Source organism: Pyrgilauda ruficollis, unplaced genomic scaffold, assembly GCF_017590135.1.
Source record: "Pyrgilauda ruficollis isolate IOZ18807 unplaced genomic scaffold, ASM1759013v1 scaffold241, whole genome shotgun sequence".
NCBI lineage: Eukaryota > Metazoa > Chordata > Aves > Passeriformes > Passeridae > Pyrgilauda > Pyrgilauda ruficollis.
In genome coordinates, this window is record NW_024523723.1 from 240,308 (window position 1) to 258,914 (window position 18,607).

General features: G+C 47.6%; 1 protein-coding gene across 2 annotated transcripts in view; it reads right to left on the bottom strand.

The window, feature by feature from the left end:
* NRF1 (nuclear respiratory factor 1) overlaps positions 1–17,390 on the bottom strand; it is a 56,240-nt gene extending 38,850 nt beyond the window's left edge. Inside the window, exons 1-3 of one of the 2 annotated variants that reach the window (XM_041470188.1) lie at positions 16,732–17,390; positions 4,219–4,450; positions 98–212 (exon numbers count right to left, since the gene is read on the bottom strand). In XM_041470188.1, coding sequence (XP_041326122.1) covers positions 98–212; positions 4,219–4,441 — 338 coding nt within the window. In that variant the 5' untranslated portion in view covers positions 4,442–4,450; positions 16,732–17,390. Of the gene's footprint in view, positions 1–97; positions 213–4,218; positions 4,940–16,731 lie in introns of those variants that run through there. The other variant, XM_041470187.1, reaches the window with a different exon arrangement.
* Between the last annotated feature and the right edge of the window lie 1,217 nt (positions 17,391–18,607).

Sequence of the window (18,607 nt, forward strand, 5' to 3'; positions counted from 1 at the left end):
CGAGCTGGGTGACTCCTGGGCAGCACTTGCTGTGAGCACACAGGCCACCAGAGCTGGCTGGAGGACGCTGAGGTGGCAGGGACAGGTGAGTGCTCACCTGAGCAAACGAGTCTGCTGCCTCTTCCTGATGGAGGGGTTGGACTCGAAAACGTGAGGCCGCTTCCTCTTCTTCCCCGTTGCCACAGCAGCAGCTGCTGCCATCCCCACAGGGCCTGCAAATCAAAGCACAGAGGGTCAGGCAGCTCCAGCAGCTCATTGTCACCGTGCCCCCCAGCCAGGAATGGGTGCCCAGGGTGTCCCCAGCAGAGCCAAGTGACACAAATCCCTCCCTGAGCTCTGCTCTGCAGCGAAAGCTCCGTTCCCCAGGCTGGCAAATCCCTGCTCAGCCCGGGGTGAAAGTCACATATTTCAGCCTAAAGTTGTCCTGGCACTCACAGAATTCTGTGTTTCATCTTCCAAACATACTGAAAAACTCCCAAGATTTAAATAACTGAGGAGGTCCTGGTGGCTGGGAAGAGGAAACCAGGTACAGCTCCACAAATCCTGCTTGGACACCTCAACTACAACATCAGGAGTCTGAGGCTTTCCTGAGGGATTGAGGACCTGTTCTAAAGGGAAAGAAATGTAAAATCCAGAGTTCCCAGCAATGTTCTACCACGGAAAGAAATGTAAAATCCAGAGTTCCCAGCAGTGTCCTACCAGGGAAAGAAATGTAAAATCCAGAGTTCTCAGCAATGTTCTACAAGGGAAAGAAATGTAAAATCCAGAGTTCCCAGCAGTGTTCTACCAGGGAAAGAAATGTAAAATCCAGAGATCCCAGCAGTGTTCTACCAGGGAAAGAAATGTAAAATCCAGAGTTCCCAGCAGTGTCCTACCAGGGAAAGAAATGTAAAATCCAGAGTTCCCAGCAGTGTCCTACCAGGGAAAGAAATGTAAAATCCAGAGATCCCAGCAGTGTTCTACCAAGGAAAGAAATGTAAAATCCAGAGTTCCCAGCAGTGTCCTACCAGGGAAAGAAATGTAAAATCTAGAGTTCTCAGCAGTGTTCTACCAGGGAAAGAAATGCAAAATCCAGAGTTCCCAGCAGTGTTCTACCAGGGAAAGAAATGTAAAATCCAGAGTTCTCAGCAGTGTTCTACCAGGGAAAGAAATGTAAAATCCAGAGTTCCCAGCAGTGCCCTACCATGGAAAGAAATGTAAAATCTAGAGTTCCCAGCAGTGCCCTACCAGGGTCTTTTGAAGACTACCCAGTCCTGAAAATTCTGTGTGCTAGAAGGGAAGGAGAAGGAAAAATTCCTGCATGATGGGAAGCTGGAAAGTTCATAAGCAAAAGGCATGGGATGCTCAGGGGGTGGTGGAACCTCACAGGTTTGGTCTCAAGCCTGATAGAGTCAGGTCAGTCTCAGTGCCCAATTATCACCCCATTTTTCTGCCAATGCAGACCCACTACAGGGCCAGTCTGGAGGACATTTGGCTCCACTGGGAGGAACCTGTGATCCTGAAGGACTTTCCCAGGCCAGATATGTCAGGATCTTCTGTGGCTCTTCCTGGGACAGGCCCAACACGTGAGCTCCCTGACTCAGCAAGGCTGTGCTCCTGGGTTATTTTTTGCTGTTGTTTATGTGGGGCCTGAAATAATCTTTGCTCTTTGACATATTTGGAATTTTAATTTCATTACTTGAGGCAGCATTTTAGCAGAGATCTTTGTATAGAGCAGCAATTCCCAGCACCTCTGTGATCCACACAGAAATGATGTGGGATTCAAGCAGCCAGCAGGGAGAATTTCCTGTGGAATATTCCTGTGGGTGGATGGACCAGTGATGCCTTAGGATTTAGCTTTTCTATTTTTCAGCTCCTGTACTGCTTTAGTGTATAACTCTAAAACTCCACAGCCTGTCAGCTGCTGTTCTCCCATTTTATTCAGATAAAACAATTCCTCTCTAGGCCTGAAACTCAAGGACACCTGACTGTCTTAAGCCCTGTGTCTTGGTTTGAAAAGCCAGGTGTCTGCTGAGGAAGGCAGGAGCCTCCCTTGAAATGGAAAATGCAAATTATTATAATGATGAATTATTATAATTTTGAATTATATTATAATTATAATTATATAATATCTGAAATAGTATAATTTTGAAATTAAGAGGGGCTCTCAGGCAAAGATATGGGAGCAGGAATAACAGTTCTTTACTAGGGAAGAAAATTAAAAATAAAATAAACAATGCAGTAATACAAACCAAAACCCAGGCAGAGTCAGAGCAGGAGCTGAGCCCTGTGGGTCAGGGTGGTGGCACAGTCCCATCCCATGGGGGCTCAGCCCTCCTGCAGTGCCAGCTGTGCTTCTGCTGGAGCAGGGATCCTGCACAAGGCTGCAGTTTTCCTCTGGAGCTCCAGTGGAAAATGCAGCTGTTCCTCTGGGAATGCAGTGTAAGAGCCTGTTCTGGCACCTCAAAATCTCAGATTGTATCCAGGTAGGAATGCTTGGCTCCTGCCCTGGGCGGAGCATCTCCCCATGGGATGATGGAATTTGATCAGCCCTGCAGGGACACTCAGTGGCCATGGACAGCAGAGATCTCCTGGAGGGAGGATTGGCTGTGGGAGAGATCAAGAGAACTGCCCCATGAACAGCAGACAACTGCCCCACCTCTAGATGGCAAATAGAACACACATTGCCTTGCAATCTAGGACACCCTGAGAGATGTAAAAATTGTAGGGGGCAAACCAGGGGTGAATTACTTTGTTACCTGAAACTGTAATTGGAGGATTAACCCCTGATATGTAAATGGACCAAACTTATAATTGTCTGAAAAACCTGTGACCATCACCCATCCTGGGTGTGGCCTCTGGAAGGCTTCTGACTGCCCAAGGTGTATCTATGGAGGGCCTTCAATAAACACACACTTCTATTCTCTTAATTTTGTCTAAATTATATTTTAGGTAGCTGTTGATTTTTTTGGGATTTTTTTTTTTTAAGGTTGGGATTAAATCGTGAGAGATGGTATTTCCTGTTTGGACTTTGATGTCTGCTAGTTCTTATTTATGTTACAGTCTAACAAATTGTGAGTTCTGTAGTACTTTTCTCTAACAAGTTAAAAATGGAGACATATTTCTCTCTTTACAAGGCTTTTAAAGGATAAACTGTCTAATTAAGAAAACAACACTTAAATTATTTTTACTTTTAACTCAATAACTACTTGTGCTCTGCAATGCAAACTTTTTTATTTAATTACACAATTCTACTTAAACTCATGAAGAAGAAGGTAAAGAAGAACTAGCTTCTGCATTAAAATTTTCATTTTGTTTTATATATATTACTGTATTCTAAAACTCTAAGATGTGATACTACACATTTTCAATCAAAGTACTGTCTTAGGTTGGAAATGGGGGTGTGTGTTCTGTCCCCACCTGTCAGAGCTGGGGCAGCTCTCTCTGTTCACAGTTCAGTTTTCTTTATCTCTCCCACAGCCAATCCTCCCTCCAGCAGATCTCTGCTGTCCGATATATATGTATATATATAGTATATATGTATAGTGTGTACATACATATGTATGTATGTGTATAGTATATATGTATTTAGTATATATATAAGTATAGTATATATGTATATAGTATATATGTATATATCTAGTACAGTATAGATGTACATAGTATATATATGTATATATAGTACAGTATATATGTACATAGTATATATGTATATATAGTATAGTATATATGTATATAGTGTATATATATGTCTATATCTAGTATAGTATAGATGTATAGTGTGTACATATGTATGTATATATGTGTATAGTATATATGTATATAGTATATACATGTATATATATAGTAGAATATATACGTATATAGTATATACATGTGTATATATATAGTAGAGTATATATGTATGTATATATGTGTATAGTATATAGTATGTATATGTATATATATAGTGCAGTATATATATAGTATATATATGTGGGTATATATATATACCCACATATATGTGTGTGTATATATATACATAAATGTGTGTATATATATATAGTGTAGTATCTCTTTAATATAGTATAGCATAATGTAATATAATATAGTTTAATAAAACAATTGTTCAGCATTCTAAATCAATAGAGTCAGATGCCAATCATTCGCAGACACTGGGGACACCCTAATTTTACTACACAAGCATCACCAGCAGGTGATGATGATGACGATGATGATGGAGCAGCCCCCAGGCGTTACCTGCAGCCGCCAGGTGAGCGGTGACCTCGTCGGCCGCCGTGGAGTTGAGGATGTCGGAGTCGTCGTAGGAGGTGTCCTCGGGCGAGGAGGGCGAGTCCTCGTCGGCGCTCAGCATGCTGTGCTCCGTGTAGGTGGCCACGTGCACCTGCTGCACCTGCTGGGCCACGGCGTGCGCCTCGATGGTAGCCATGTGCTCCGCCTGGGTCACTCCGTGTTCTTCCATCAAGAGTCACTGGCAGAGGGGACAAAAAGCTGGGACAAGAAGCTTTGACAAAAAGCTGTGAGCACAAGGGACAGAGATCGCCTCCCCCGTGGACAGGGGATGTCTACAAGAGGGAAATAACTCTGCCAGGAGCCAGGAGAGGAGCTTTACATTAAACAGTTTGGAAAAACCCACACTTCCAAACTGAGCACAGCACCGGGACACCATCACCTCTGCTGGAGGCAAGGTCCCCAAGGACCCTCAGTGCTGAGACTGTCCCTCACACACATATTGAAGGGTCAAACTGGGACTTGGTTTTGTTAACGTCAAGTTCCAGCTTTCAGGGAAGAGGCCTGAGGGTGACACAAAGTCTCCTCTGAGCTCAACAGCTCAGGACACAAACAGTACAGAATCCCAGGAGCACTGAGGATGGAAAAGAGCTCTGAGATCATCAAGCCCAACCTATGTCCCTTCCCCAGACCAGAGCACCGAGTGCCACATCCAGGAGTTCCTCAGACACCTCCAAGATTTCCCAAGACACGGAGCTTTTCCTGAAAGGGGACATTGCTGCTTTTCTTACTATTAAAATTTAAAAAAAACCCATGGAAAAATGTGATCAGAATGTGATTGATAGAGCACAGTGACTTTGAAGTCAGGAGACAAGGCCCCAAGACAACAGATGAAACCACTGGAACCAAACCTTGAACTCAAAAGCAACCCAAACCTAATGTCACCAACACTGAAACCTTGGGAAGCCATTCCCATGTTCAAATCATTCCCAAAGGATTCCTGACACGAGCCAGGCTCTGTGGGCCAGCACCCTGACTGGCAGGGGAAGGTGTCACCAAGCTGGCCCGGCCACGCATCCCTGTGACACATCCAAAGGGTGGGGCTGGGATTTGAGCAGGGATCTGGCACAGGGATGAAAGGAAAGCTGTTCCCTTCATCCTTTAGAGAAGAGCATTCCCCACTCCAGAAAAAGAACGTTGATCCCTGGTTTTCTCCCAAAACCAGAGCGGTTTCAGGAGGAGGGAAAGCCTAATGACACAGTGGTGACTGCAAGGACATTTCCTGGTGGCCGTGGCTTAGTCCAGAAGGTTTGGATGACAGCCAGGAGTAGTTTTAAAGTCATTTAAAGTGCTTATTAAAAATATGAGGATAAAGTCCCTCTCATCACACAGTGCAGTTGCTTCACGAGCGTGTCAGGGGTTCCTCTGATGTCCTGTCAGCCCTGACCAGTGGCTGCTGACACCATCACTGAGGAACACAGGAGGAAACAGCAGAGCTGCACCACTCAAACCACCGGAAAACAACAGGAACTGGTTGCAAACCCCATAAATTCTACACCAAATTTAAACCCCTGTAGATTGAAATGGAGGCCTCCGTGGTGTGATTGTAACAAGTCACAACTCAACCCATAAAAACCCCCCACACACCATCCTCTACCATCACCATCCAGCTTAATGGGTGCTTAAAACTGAGTCCAAAATAAAAATCCCACACCAGAAAAAATCATGAGGAACAGCAGCACGATGGAAAAACCCCCTCACACAGGCAGGGCCTGGGATTATTTTAAACCTTTATCCCACTGAAGAGGTTTTGCATCAGATGCTGCAGGAGACACGAGTGAGACAGACTGAACCCGGAGATGAGCATTTATCCTCTGCAATGTTAAATCATGGTGCCATTTTTACCAACTCAGCCCACACCTCATTAATTTGAAACCCTGCTCAGATCAGCAATAAATAAAAAGAATCGCTGGGTCTCGCTTCTTTGGTGGTTTAAATAACTTTGAAAGGAAGCAAAACAGGAATTCTATGGAGATTGTGAGACCTGCTTGCCCTGTCCTCTCATGCATGCTCATGAGAGGATCCCTCCTAGGATACAGCCATGAAAGGGACCTTGGGAATGCAGGGGCAAAGTTTTCAGTGAAATTGGGTAGATTTAGATCAGACATGAGGAAGAAATTCTTCCCTGTTGCCCAAAGCAGCTGGGGCTGCCCCTGGATCCCTGGAATGTCCAAGGCCAGGCTGGACAGGGCTGGGAGCAGCCTGGGACGGTGGGAGGTGTCCCAAAGCAGGGGACAGCACTGGATGGGCTGCAAGGTCTCTTGCAACCCAGCCCATTCCATGAAATAGGGTGGGAACAACCAATGGCATCCAAAACAGCAAATATAAGGATCTTGTGCTCAAACGGATCAATCAATTTGATGTTCTTACAAAACTTGCTTCTTTGCTAATTATCCTGATAGTCAGAATTCAGCTTTCATATTTTCATATCAAGAGTGAGTCACTCTGGGTGGAAAACCAAATGGGTGAAGTTCCCCTGCACTCTGTACCAGCATCAACATGAAAATGAATACATTTCATAACTAAATCTAAAATTTTATAACTAAAATGGAGGAATTAGCAAATCCCCCATGGCAAATGGAGAGATCAGCTCTCACACAGCCTGCTGACGGTGCACAACCTTTCCCAACCAAAGGCTTTGGGAAGAAGGAAATCCCATCCCAGCAATGAACATTATTGGATGGATGTCCCCAGCTCCAGCAGCAGCTCTGCCTTCTCTGAGAGGAGCTGGAAATTACAGGGGAGGAAAAAGAGAGGACTAAGGAAAACGCGTTCTGAAAACTCAGAATCCTCTTTACAAGTGATCAACATCCCCAATTAGTTTAACAGACACACTAACGAGGTCAGGGGACTGTCCCTGTTCCCATTTCAGGCTGGTCAGGTCCTGGACCTTCTCCTCTTCCCAAGGATGACAGGAGAAAGGCTGCCACCCTCCAAAGGCTGTGAACCACCGAAAAGATGGAATCAAGGAACAGTTCAGGTTGGAAAAGCCCTCTAGGATCATCAAGTCCAATTGTTGTCCCCCTGCACTGCCAAGGCCACCACTAAACCCATCATCCCCTGGTGATGGAGCCACCCAAACACACGGAGCAGGACACAGGTGGGGCCTCGTGGCCTGCAACACTCTTAAGGCTTTTCACAGGATTTTCCCCAAAATCATGCCTTGTACTCAGCAAAAGCATGGAGAAAGGAAGAGACAAGTGGATGATGTGGTTGCTCAATGTGCTCAGGGGACATCAGGTGCTCCTGGGGTTTTTGTTTTGGTTTAATTTGCTTTGTTTTTTTAAAATTAATTAATTTAAAGGGCTTATTTGAGAGGGTCAATCCTACACTCTGAGGAATAATCAGAGTTTGTTTCCTCGTTTCTTTCAAAGGAATGAAAACACTCCTGGTTTTCCTTTCCCAAATAATTTTCTGTTTGATCTCTGCACCACAGCCAGCACCAATTCCTTACTGACAACCCTGCTCCACACAGGAACTCAGCACGGAGCACTTCGGCACTACACGGGAATCTCGAAAAATAAAGAGAAAATCTGGTTCATTATTCAAGCTGGTCCCTCTCCTGTGCTTTCACTTCAGGGAAATCCTGCTCTGGGTGTTTTCCAGAACACCTGCAACACCTCCTGCCTTTCTTCTGCTCTTCTGTGAAGCTGACAAGCATCTGGAGCTCAGTGGATTCAAGCCTCTGCCATACTTAAGTCGCTTGCTCTGCATTAAACAACATCACAGTGGCACTGTTGTTCTGGGAGGGGCTGCAGAGCTCCCGTGGTCCTTCTCCATGGTGTTCACCCTTCCCATGCACCTCTGTAGGAAATCATCCTCTAAATCACCTTCTGGCCACTGTTTGCTGTTCCCCTTCCCCATGCTGGGAGGAGATTCCTCACTAACTCCTGCTTCATCTCCATGAGCCACGGAGCAAGGCCGGAGCAGTTCCCAGCTTCCCAAATGCTGCTGGTGGCACCCAGGGCTTCCCACCTGCTCCTGCTGAGCTGCTCCCTCACTCCCAGGAGGGTAAGGAAGACCCCACTTCCATTTATTTTAATATCTACCAACTGTTTGTGGCTGCAGCCCCTCCTCCTCCTCCCTGCCACAGCACCACAGGCTCCGCTGGCAGCTCATGACAGGGAGGGATCAAAAGTACCTTTGATGATCTGGGCTGGCGTGATGTGAAGGAGATTTTTCAACTGGGTCACACTTGGTGCATTCAATCAGATTGAAAAGCACTTCCTCTGCACCTAGTGTTCAGGAATGTGGTATTTTAAAAGCTGTTCCAAACTTCTGGCTGTGTGTCTCGATAAACTCCAATCTCCCTGCAGAGGCAGCCTGGGATAATTCCTAAGTGAAAACTGATCTTAGCAAGGAATCAATCACTGGACATTTACTAATAAAATCAAATCCTGTTTGAGTGGAATTAGACCTTTGAAATTGTCCAGTCCTGCTTTTCCTGTTCTGGCACAAGACCCTCTGTGCAGTTTTTCAGGAGAGCAGGTACATCCTGGTTTATCACCTGCAGATTTCTGATACATCACATTTTGATGGTCACAGCCACAGAGAGCCAAGCTCATCTGGGAACAAACACAAATCCAGGGATGTATTCCATGAATTTCACCAGGAGCTGTGACTGAAATCAGTGGTGTCCATCAAACCTCGTTAGTCTTGGGGGATTTGTGTCTTCCCTCCGATGAGGATGGCCAGAAACGAGCCGGTTTTGGTGGTCCCTGGGATGGTCTGGGTTAGAGGAGCTGCTCAGGCTGAGGGGAGGATTAGAGGGCAACCTTTAATAAGGAGGAATGGCCACTCCTGGTGTTGTCCTGGTTCTGTTTCTCCTCCATCTGGGCCAGCCTGGCCTCTCATCCACCTCCCAGCCGGGGCGTGGAGCTCCCTCACGGCATGTCCTGACAGCACTGGTTAAGAAAGCACTTCCAGGAGAAACCAGAGCTGCCAGGAGCTCTGTGCCAGCCCATTCCAACAGCACCAGCTTCTGGGAGAGCCCAGGGAACAGCCCCCACTCCCTTCAGCCAGCAGGGCTGCCACCACCCAGCCAGTCCCAGACCTTCTCCTGCTCTTTTCTCCACGGGGACAGGAGAAAGAGGATGTCAGGTGTCCCCAGCAGGAGATTCCAGGCTCCCAGTCACAGAGATGCAGCTCTTTCCGTGATTTCCAGGTTGCATTGGCACCACTCACTGGGTAAATATCGTTCATTAATTCCTATTCCAGATTTCCACGTTGCATTGGCACCACTCACCGGGTAAATATCATTCATTAATTCCTGTTTGGGGTGAATTTGACACCACTGAATTTGACACCACTCCTGTATAAAACTGTGCCTAGAGGGAATCACCCCTGCGGGTCTGATAAGCAAACACCAGGATAAGCTTGATTAATATCTCACTTATTACCACAACTCATTGAAAACGTACATTTAAATACTAAAATCCCATTTTCCACGGAAAGAAAAAAATGCTCCCTTGTTCACAAGGAGAATTTTGAAGCCAACACCAGAACCTGATAAAAACAGGTTGTTTTTTTTTTTCCCCAGTGGAGCACCTGCCCTTCCAAAAGCTGCTCAAGGTTTTGGATGGGAAAGACTTTCCAGGACTGGAGACACTGACTCCTGTCAGCAGCACAGCTGACACCAGGCACAAAGCAAGATAAGACACTCCAGTTTATTCCCTTCCTATCAAGATTGAAGTGAACATCTTATTTACGTGGTTGGCACAGATACAGTGACTCGAGCAACAACAGGAACCAGCTCTCGTTCCACAGCGTCCTCCTGTGGCATAACATTAGTAAAATGATCCTTTTAATTAGCATGGGGAACCAAAAAAAAAAAAAAAAATCCCAATGCTCCTGGTCTCAGCGTGAAAAGCCCTGAAATCAAATTAATTCCAGCAAACAAAACCAAAATTCCTTCTATTAATGCGCTCTCTTTGTCACAATCTCGCATCAAAGAGCAAAAAAATCCCCCTGCAGGAAAAACCTTCACTGTGGCAGGTCTGGAAAAGACACAAACAGGATTTCACAGGTATTTATTAGGACAATACCTCCGAGTTGCTGCTGAGAGCTGCCACTGGGCGATGTGACTGGACACATCAGGGACACTGTGACTTGCAACGGGTCCTTTTTGCAGCTAAATTTGATATATTTAGCACCAAACACCAGCAGGAAGCCACGGGGTAAACACGAGGATGAGGTGGATTCCTCTTGAAGACTCTTCTCAAGCTTTGGCACCAAGAAATAATATCCCAGTGGAGTCAGCCCTCCCCTGGAAGACCCCAAGAAAGAGAAGGGCACATTTCCCATTCGGAAACCCGCGGGAAGGGCACCACACCTCGCAGCCGAGTGTAACCCAAAACTGGCAGTGAAACTGCACCCAGAGCCGTGAACCACTGGATGGAATTCTCATTGAGCATTCCCGTGCTTGCCCCAGGCTCTGCAGGTTCCCCAGGCGGCCTTTTGGGTGACTCCCCCCCGCCAGTATCCACCAGTAGCACCTTTTTCCCTAAAATCTTTTTGCAGGATGTGTGGTCTGCCACAAGTTTAGGAACCAGGACATGATAAATGCCATTCTCTGAGGTAATACTTTGTCACTCTTGCATTTTATTCAAAGAGCCTCGCAGAAATCCCAATTTTAACCTATTTTCCTCAGAGCTGCAGAACCCAGGAGTCGTTCTAACAGCATGAAGCCAGTTACTCATCTTTAGTCAATTCAGCTTTTTTAATTAACAGGCAGAAGTGGTCTTTTAGAGAATTGCTAACCCAACAACACAGGCTGCTGTTTGGCGCTGGCTGAAGCATTCCTGGCTCGGCACAGAGGTGCACCCTTGGGATTACTGCTGGAAAAGACGGAGCAGGGCCCTGGCTGGCTGCTGGAAGGTGCAAATGTTCCCAGTTTTAATCCTCTTTTATGGAGAGAGAGGATTAGTGGTTATGCTGGACTACCACAGGAAGAGAGAATGGCAGTGGGTGACACAGAAAGGTTTGAGCAAGAGGGTGGGACAGAGATGCCACAGCCGTGTCCCGACAAGGCTCCGGGGTGGGAAGGATCCAGCATGGACGAGCTCTGTCCAGCCTTGGCTCCCTCTGGGAATATCCTCAGCTGGAAAGGATCCACAGGATCATCAATCCAAGCCCAGGCCCTGCACAGGCACCCCAGCAATGCCACTCTGTCCCTGGCAGCGCTGTCCAAGCGCTCCTGGAGCTCTGGCAGCCCCGGGGCCGTGCCCATTCCCTGGGGAGCCTGGGCAGTGCCAGCACCCCTGGGAAAGAACCTTTCCCTGATATCCAACCTGATATCCAGCCTGATATCCAGCCTGACCTCCCCTTGGCACAGTTTAATACCATTTCCCAGATCCTGTCCCTGGTCACACAGAGCAGAGCTGCCCCTCCTGAGGAAGCTGCAGCCCCCAGTGAGTCTCCCCTCAGCCTCCACTCCTCCAGGCTGGGCAAAGCCCCCTCAGTGCTCCTCCAGCCCCTTCCTCATCCCTGTGTCCCTCCTGTGGACACTCTCTAATACCTTTGTACCTTTTTTCTATGGTGGTGCCCAAAATGACAATGGACACCTTAAGGATTCGGTCCTCACATGGCATCAACTCAAGATCAGCACATGGTAAGAACAGACAGTACAGTCCTAAGCACATTTAATTATCAAACTTCCACCCAAAATCGCAGCCTGGCCACCCTTTCTTGAAGTTCAAGTGGTTCAAGAACACGTCTGCTTGGCTGCCCTGCAAAATATGCACTTGAGGAGGAAAAACTCCCCAGAAAATCCACTGGGGACTGATGAACATAAGGACCTGGAGCTGCTGGAGCAAATCCAGAGGAGGCCCCGGAGCTGCTCCAGGGCTGGAGCCCCTCAGTTCCCAGGGATCCAGGCTGGGAGAGCTGGGGGTGCTCAGCTGGAGAGGAGAAGGATCCAGGGAGAGCTTCCAGCACATTGCAGGGCCCAAAGGGGCTCCAGGAGAGCTGCAGAGGGACTGGGGACAAGGGATGGACAGGACACAGGGAATGGCTCCCAGTGCCAGAGGGCAGCCATGGATGGGATCTTGGCCATGAGGAATTCCTGGCTGGGCTGGAATTGCCAGAGCAGCTGGGGCTGCCCCTGCATCCCTGCAGTGCCCAAGGCCAGGCTGGACACTGGGGCTGGAGCAGCCTGGGATGGTGGGAATGTCCCTGCCATGGCATTGAGATGAGCTTTAAGGTCCTTCCAGCCCAAACCATTCCACAATTCCATGATGACCCCACGACCCCAAAAAGGGAAACTGACTCTGTGCAAACACAGCAGGTACGTGGGAAAATCCCACGAGAAAATCCCACGTCACACTCGCAGCCTCACATCAAAATTTGTGTTTTCTGGAGGGAAAAAAATTGCATTTCCAGCCCAACTACACCAGAGAGATTTGCCTGCCAGTCTTTCAGGTCTAGAGCACCTCCAAGCTGGGTTTAAATGCTGATCCCACACTTGCCTCTCCACACTGACAGAGCCTGCTGAACAGGCCAGGAGCTCTCCGTGTCCCCTCCCACACGGGCAGAGGGGACTCTGCACACCCCCAAAGAGCATCCTGGAATTCCAGCCCTGACCCACCTGACCCTCTGTGCTTTCCCTGCTTTGAGCACGGTATGAAAATCCTGAGGGAATTCCAGCCTTCCACAGCTCCTATCAAAACCCTATAAGCTGAAAATGGACCGTGGATTTTTATTTGCTGCCACATTTTGTTCTTCAGATGTCTTTCACGTCTCTCCACCACCACCTCCATCTGCATATGCTTCTGATTATCAGGGCTGAAGTATTCCAACCATTCCCAGGGAAATTCACAGTTTCCTTCTGGAGCAAGGGACCAAAATCACGATTTACCCCTAAATCCATGGGAATGCTCATGATGCAGAATTCATTAAGCCTGAAAATAACCCAACTTTCAACCCAAAGTGACCACAAGAAGAGCTCTGAATCCACCAGCTCCTTCTAGGGAGGGAAGGGAGCAGCACCGTGAAGTCCCTTCTCCTTCCAAAGGGAAATCAGGAGCTAAAGGATTTCCCTGGTGCCCAAGGAAGCGGCTGCAGAAGCAGCAGGAGACTCTAAAGGCTGACACCAAGAATAAACTTCTTCATTTACACAGCACTCCCCAGCATAAATAAAACATGGGCACTCTGGGCTGTGGTTTTGCAAGTATTTTTGACCCAGAGTATGAAGTTTTCCAAGTCATCCCTGTTTGATTCCTTTAATTAGATGGTTATGTAATGAACAGTGGGAGGGACTCAGTTACTTCTGGATTGGCTTCCTTGGTCACACTGATCACAAGCAAACGTGGTCTGTGAGTGAAAATACACTTTCATGGGTCTTCCCTGCTGTATTTGAGGTCAGGTGAATTTTGTAGGTCTGAAAAAGTTGAGTTTCCCTCCGAGTCGCTGCAGGATCTGAGCAACCCATTTATTATTTACAGGCACCACAGGCAGCACACAAACAATTCACACACCTGCCAAACAAAAACAACAACAAAAATAATGCCCTAAACCAAGGAGACTCCTGCTGCCATCCTCCAGCACAAAGCCTGGCTCCACACCCCGGCTAAAGCAGCACAGTCCCTGAGAAAGGGTGGAACACAGGAAGGGAAGGAGACGCTGGAATTCCCAATCCTACTGAGACAGAATCCACCTGCCAGCCACAGCATCCTAAGAGTTTTTGTACAGCTACATCTTTTTTTTCCAGGAGGGGAAAAAACCAAGATGGAATTTCATTGACATCAAAATGTCAGCGCGGATCAGAACATGCTGCGAGCTCCACCAAACGCAGCCCGCAGCTCCCCGGGCTCCATCTGGCAGTGCAAGGGATTCCCTCTTGGACTTCTTGGATTCCTTCTTGGAATCTGGCAAGCAACTCGTCCACAACAAACCCAGAGCAGCCTCAGAGTCCTGCCCAAAAAACCTGAGCTCTAAAAACCTGCGAAAAACCTCTTATACTCCTGGTGAAACACAGGGACAGCTCCTGGCTGTAGCTGTTCCCAAAGGATGAGGGGCTCTGAGGTTTCCCAGGAATTGGACAAACCCCAGCCAGCCCTCCTGGTGGGACTGTCCACCTGGCAACTGGATCAGCCCTCAGTTTTGGGGGGAAAAAAAAAGCAGAAGGGCCAGAATTGGGGAATACACAAATATTGAACCCCACTGCAATGGGCACAGAACAAATCTGAATTTCCCCAAAGCTGGAAGGTCCTGGATGCTGCAGGTGAGAGGTTCCTCCTCCCTGGCACAAAGCCTTGCACAATTCTGGACCTTAAAACTTTTCTCACACTCCACTGCAACCTTTAGGCTGGGGAGTGGTGAGGGCTTCTGGTGGGAGTTTTAGTTTGAAGAGATAAAAAAGTCACCAGTGATGTTCCCAGTTCTATAATTTGCAATATTTGGAAACCACAGGGGTTTTGCCAGGATTTATTTACCTGGTTTGGATTCACTTTGGGCAAAGTGAGCTGATGAAGAGATTCACGAGAGCAGACACACAAATTCCATCACTAAAATAAGTGAGAAATGGATCAGGGCAGGGGTGTGGATCTGCACCCAACAGTGGGAAAGCACTAAAATGACCTAACAAAAAGCTGAATTCCAAGCCCTAAGAGGATGGATTCCCTTTAAACACACACAGGGACAGGGTTCCACTTCACCCAAGGGAATGGCTGGAGCTCTGTCAGGGGTTTTAGGCCAGATTTTGGAAAAGGTTCTTTCCCCAGAGGCCAGTGAGGCACTCAACAGTACCAGTAAAATCCTCACTGTGCAGCAGAAGTTGTTCTAAAACCCCAAAAAAAGTGGTTTAAAATTATTTTATTAAATATCTTGGGCACTGGGTAATGGGTAACACAAAATATCTGAACTGTGTGTTTTTTTCCCACAGATCAACTTCAGAAGCAGCCTAAGGAAGATAAAGTCCAAGGCTGAATTTCACAGAACTCCCTGCACCAAAAATCATCAACACAACCCCACCACTCCTCCTGACAGCACAAAGTGTTCTTATGTAGAAAAGAGTGGATTAAATTTTCTTGGTAAAAGGGATTCAGGAGCACAGCAGAGTTCACTGTGCCCTGCTGCCTTCCTGGAAGACAACTTCCCAGATCAGAGAAAGGTAATCCATAAAAAATAATAATTCCCAAACCCTTCAGGAGAGAGAAACTGCATGGAAACCTCCCTCCTTTGGAAAAGCAATGGAAATATTCCCAGAGCTTGTGCATGCACCTGGCAGAAGTTGGACATGACCAGCCTAGAAGGGGGATGGACACCAAGAGTGGTCCCAGTGCTCCCAGTCTGGGCTCCTCCACTCTCCTGGGGTTCCCTGGTTTCCCCTACAAGCCTGAAATATTCCAGGCCTGAGGTTAAATTGCCCGGTTTTAGGCTGAAAAAAAGGTGATCCAGGCTCCTGAGAGACAGAAAAGTGATGAAATCCCAACATGTGAAGAATTCCTCACACCAAGGCGCCTGTGGGCTGCAGGTGGACATCAGAGCAGCTGAGCAGGCTCGGGGCTTCTGTCCAGGGAATTCCAGACAGTTAATGGCAGGAAAAACCCCTGGGTGGCCAAGCTCCCTTGGGAGCAAAGTGGCCTTTGCTCATGGAATCGTGGAGTTGATGAAGTTGGGAAAGCCCTCTGAGAGCACTGAGTTCAGCCACCCACTCAGCCCCACCGTGTTCACCACCAAACCACAGCCTCAGGTGCCAAATGGGACAATTCCAGGGGTGGGGATTCCACCACTTCCCTGAGCTTAACCCCCCAAATTTGCCATTTTCCTGGTGGAGCAGCACAGAGGTGCAACCTCCCATCCACACCAAGGATTCTCACTGGCAGGGCTGGGTTTTCCAGGATGGTTTCATTTAATTTCTGCAATGGGGTCTTTGCTGTCCTGGCCAAGTCACCTCTGCCAGACCACACGTCCCCTAAATCCTAAAATATTCCAAGGGCTGCACAAAACCCACAGAGGATGAGGCTGAGGGCTCCCAGCTCGCTGTGTTTATGGCCTGTGCACAAGAGGTCATCACAAAACCTCACAAAAATGATGTCAGGCTCGTGGAAAACAACCAGGATGCAACAAAACTCCACAAAAACCAACTGAGACGCTCTGCAAAACACCAAACACACCAGGAGGAAGATGAGAGGATTTAAATGAACACTGTGCTGGGACACTTGGTGGAATCACGGAGTGGTTTGGGTTGGAAAGGATCATAAATCCCATCCCATCTTCCCACCATCCCAAGTTGCTCCAAGCCCCATCCAACCTGGCCTTGGACATTTCCAGGGATGGATGGGCAAGGTTAAAATCCAGGAAAATTCAGTTGTTACAATCCTCAGCTTTCCACAAGTACCATCATCATCATCATCATGATGCACTTCCTCTTTCACCCTCAACAGGAAAAAAAATAAAAATCATTGCTCCCAGTTTTACCACCAGCACAAAAATTTCAATTAAAAAGATGAACAAGTCTCTCACCTATCTCCTCAATATTTGGGAATTGAAAGTTCACTGTGAGAGGATTTGGAAAGGAGCAATTGTGATGTGGGTGAAGGAAAAGAAGGGAGGAGTTCACAGTGGGAATCCTCTCAGGATCTGGGAAGAGGGTCTAAAACCGTGCTCAGAGACCAGCAAGGCTTAGAAACAAAACCACAACAGCCAGGCCCTGCCTAAGGGATTAAAAATCCCGAATTTTGGAAATAACAGTCCAGTGAAGGAGAAAAAAATAATACAAACAGAACGCAGAACTCCCAAACTTGAACAGAGAAAACATCTCCCCACGCAACGAAAATCATCTGTAGCTGCAAGAAAGCTTAGACTTGGTAACCTCAAATGTAGGAAGAGTCCTGAGCTGAATTATTTCTGTCCCTTAATTATTATTTACACTAAAAAGGGCCTGAGCACCTCAGTCACAGCCAGGTGTGTCCCGAGCCAGATGTTTTAGAGCCCTTTTTTTGGGTATTTTAATACATAGCCAGTTACACCCCTTTTTTATAGGCAATTCACAGCCTCTTTTTGGGTATTTTAAATGGAGGGGAGGTGAGTGATTAACACGTTTCAACTCGCTCCCAACCTCCTGTACAGAGGGAGGAAAATTACACATGTGCAAAATGTAAAGAAAAATAAAAGGGAGGGGGAAAGGGGGGGTAAAAGGGGAAAAAAGAGGGATGACAGGAAAAAAAAGGGGGGGAAAGGGAGAATGAAGGGGAACTTCATCAATGAGCTCAGAGATCTTTTCCAACCTAACTGGTTCAGTGGTTCTGGGGAAAGAAATAGGAGGTGAAGGGGGGAAAAAAACAAAGAGAAAGGGGAGATAAAGGGGGCATGAAGAGGAACTTCATCAAGGTTGGACTCGTTTATCTCTGAGGCATTTTACAATTTAATTGATTATAGGGGGGAAAGGGGAGATGAAGGGAAAAAATGGGGATGAAGAAAAAAAAGGGGTGTAAAGGGAAAAAAAAGAGGGGGTCAAAGGAAAAAGAAAGGGAGGTTAAAAGAAAAAAAAAGGGAGGGGTGAAGAGTAAAAAAATGGGGGTGAAAGCAAAAAAGTGGGAGTGAAGGCAAAAAAAAAGTGGGTGAAGGCAAAAAAGGGGGAGGGGGTGAAGAAAAAAAAAAAGGGAGGGTTAAGGGGAAAAAAAAGGAGGGATAATAGAAGGGAAAAAAAAAAAAAAAAAAAAAGGGGGGGGGGGCCAAAAACAGGAAGAAAGCAGGGGCTCCGAGAAGAGCAGGAAAAAAGGGCGAAGCAAAAGCCCCGCCAATGTCTGCGGCCGCGGCCCAACTTCCCCGCCCGGCCGGGCCCGCCTCAGCCCGGCCCGGGGCTCCGAGGCCGCCCCGCACCCGCCGCCCCCCGGCCCTCGCTCCCTCCGCCCGGCGGCGGCGGCGGCGGCGGAGGAGGCCGGGGACAGCGAGAGGGGGGGAGCGGGACGTATGGCGTCATAGCGCCGCGCCGCCGCCATCTTGAGGAGGGCGAGGGCGGCGGGGGCGGCCATAGGCGGGAGGTCGGCGCCATGTTGGGGAGGGCGTGAGGGGCCGGCGCCATCTTGGGAAGGTCGCGGCCGTTCCCGCCTCAGGGGCGCTGAGGGGCCTCGGCAGAGCGGGAGCGCTGCTAAAAAAGGGTTTGGCCTGGAAATGCAGGGAAAAGCCGCTGGAAATAAATTTATCTTGGAGGTATTTGTGGTGGGAAAATCCAGTTTAAAATGGAAGTTATGGAAAAATAAATTTAAAATAGATTTTTTTTTTCTTTTCCGTATTTTTGGTGGGGAAAATCAGTTTAAAATTGATTCCCTCCCCCCACTATTTTTGGTGGGAAAAGCCAGTTTAAAATAAAAGTTGCGGAAAAAACAGTTTAAAATAA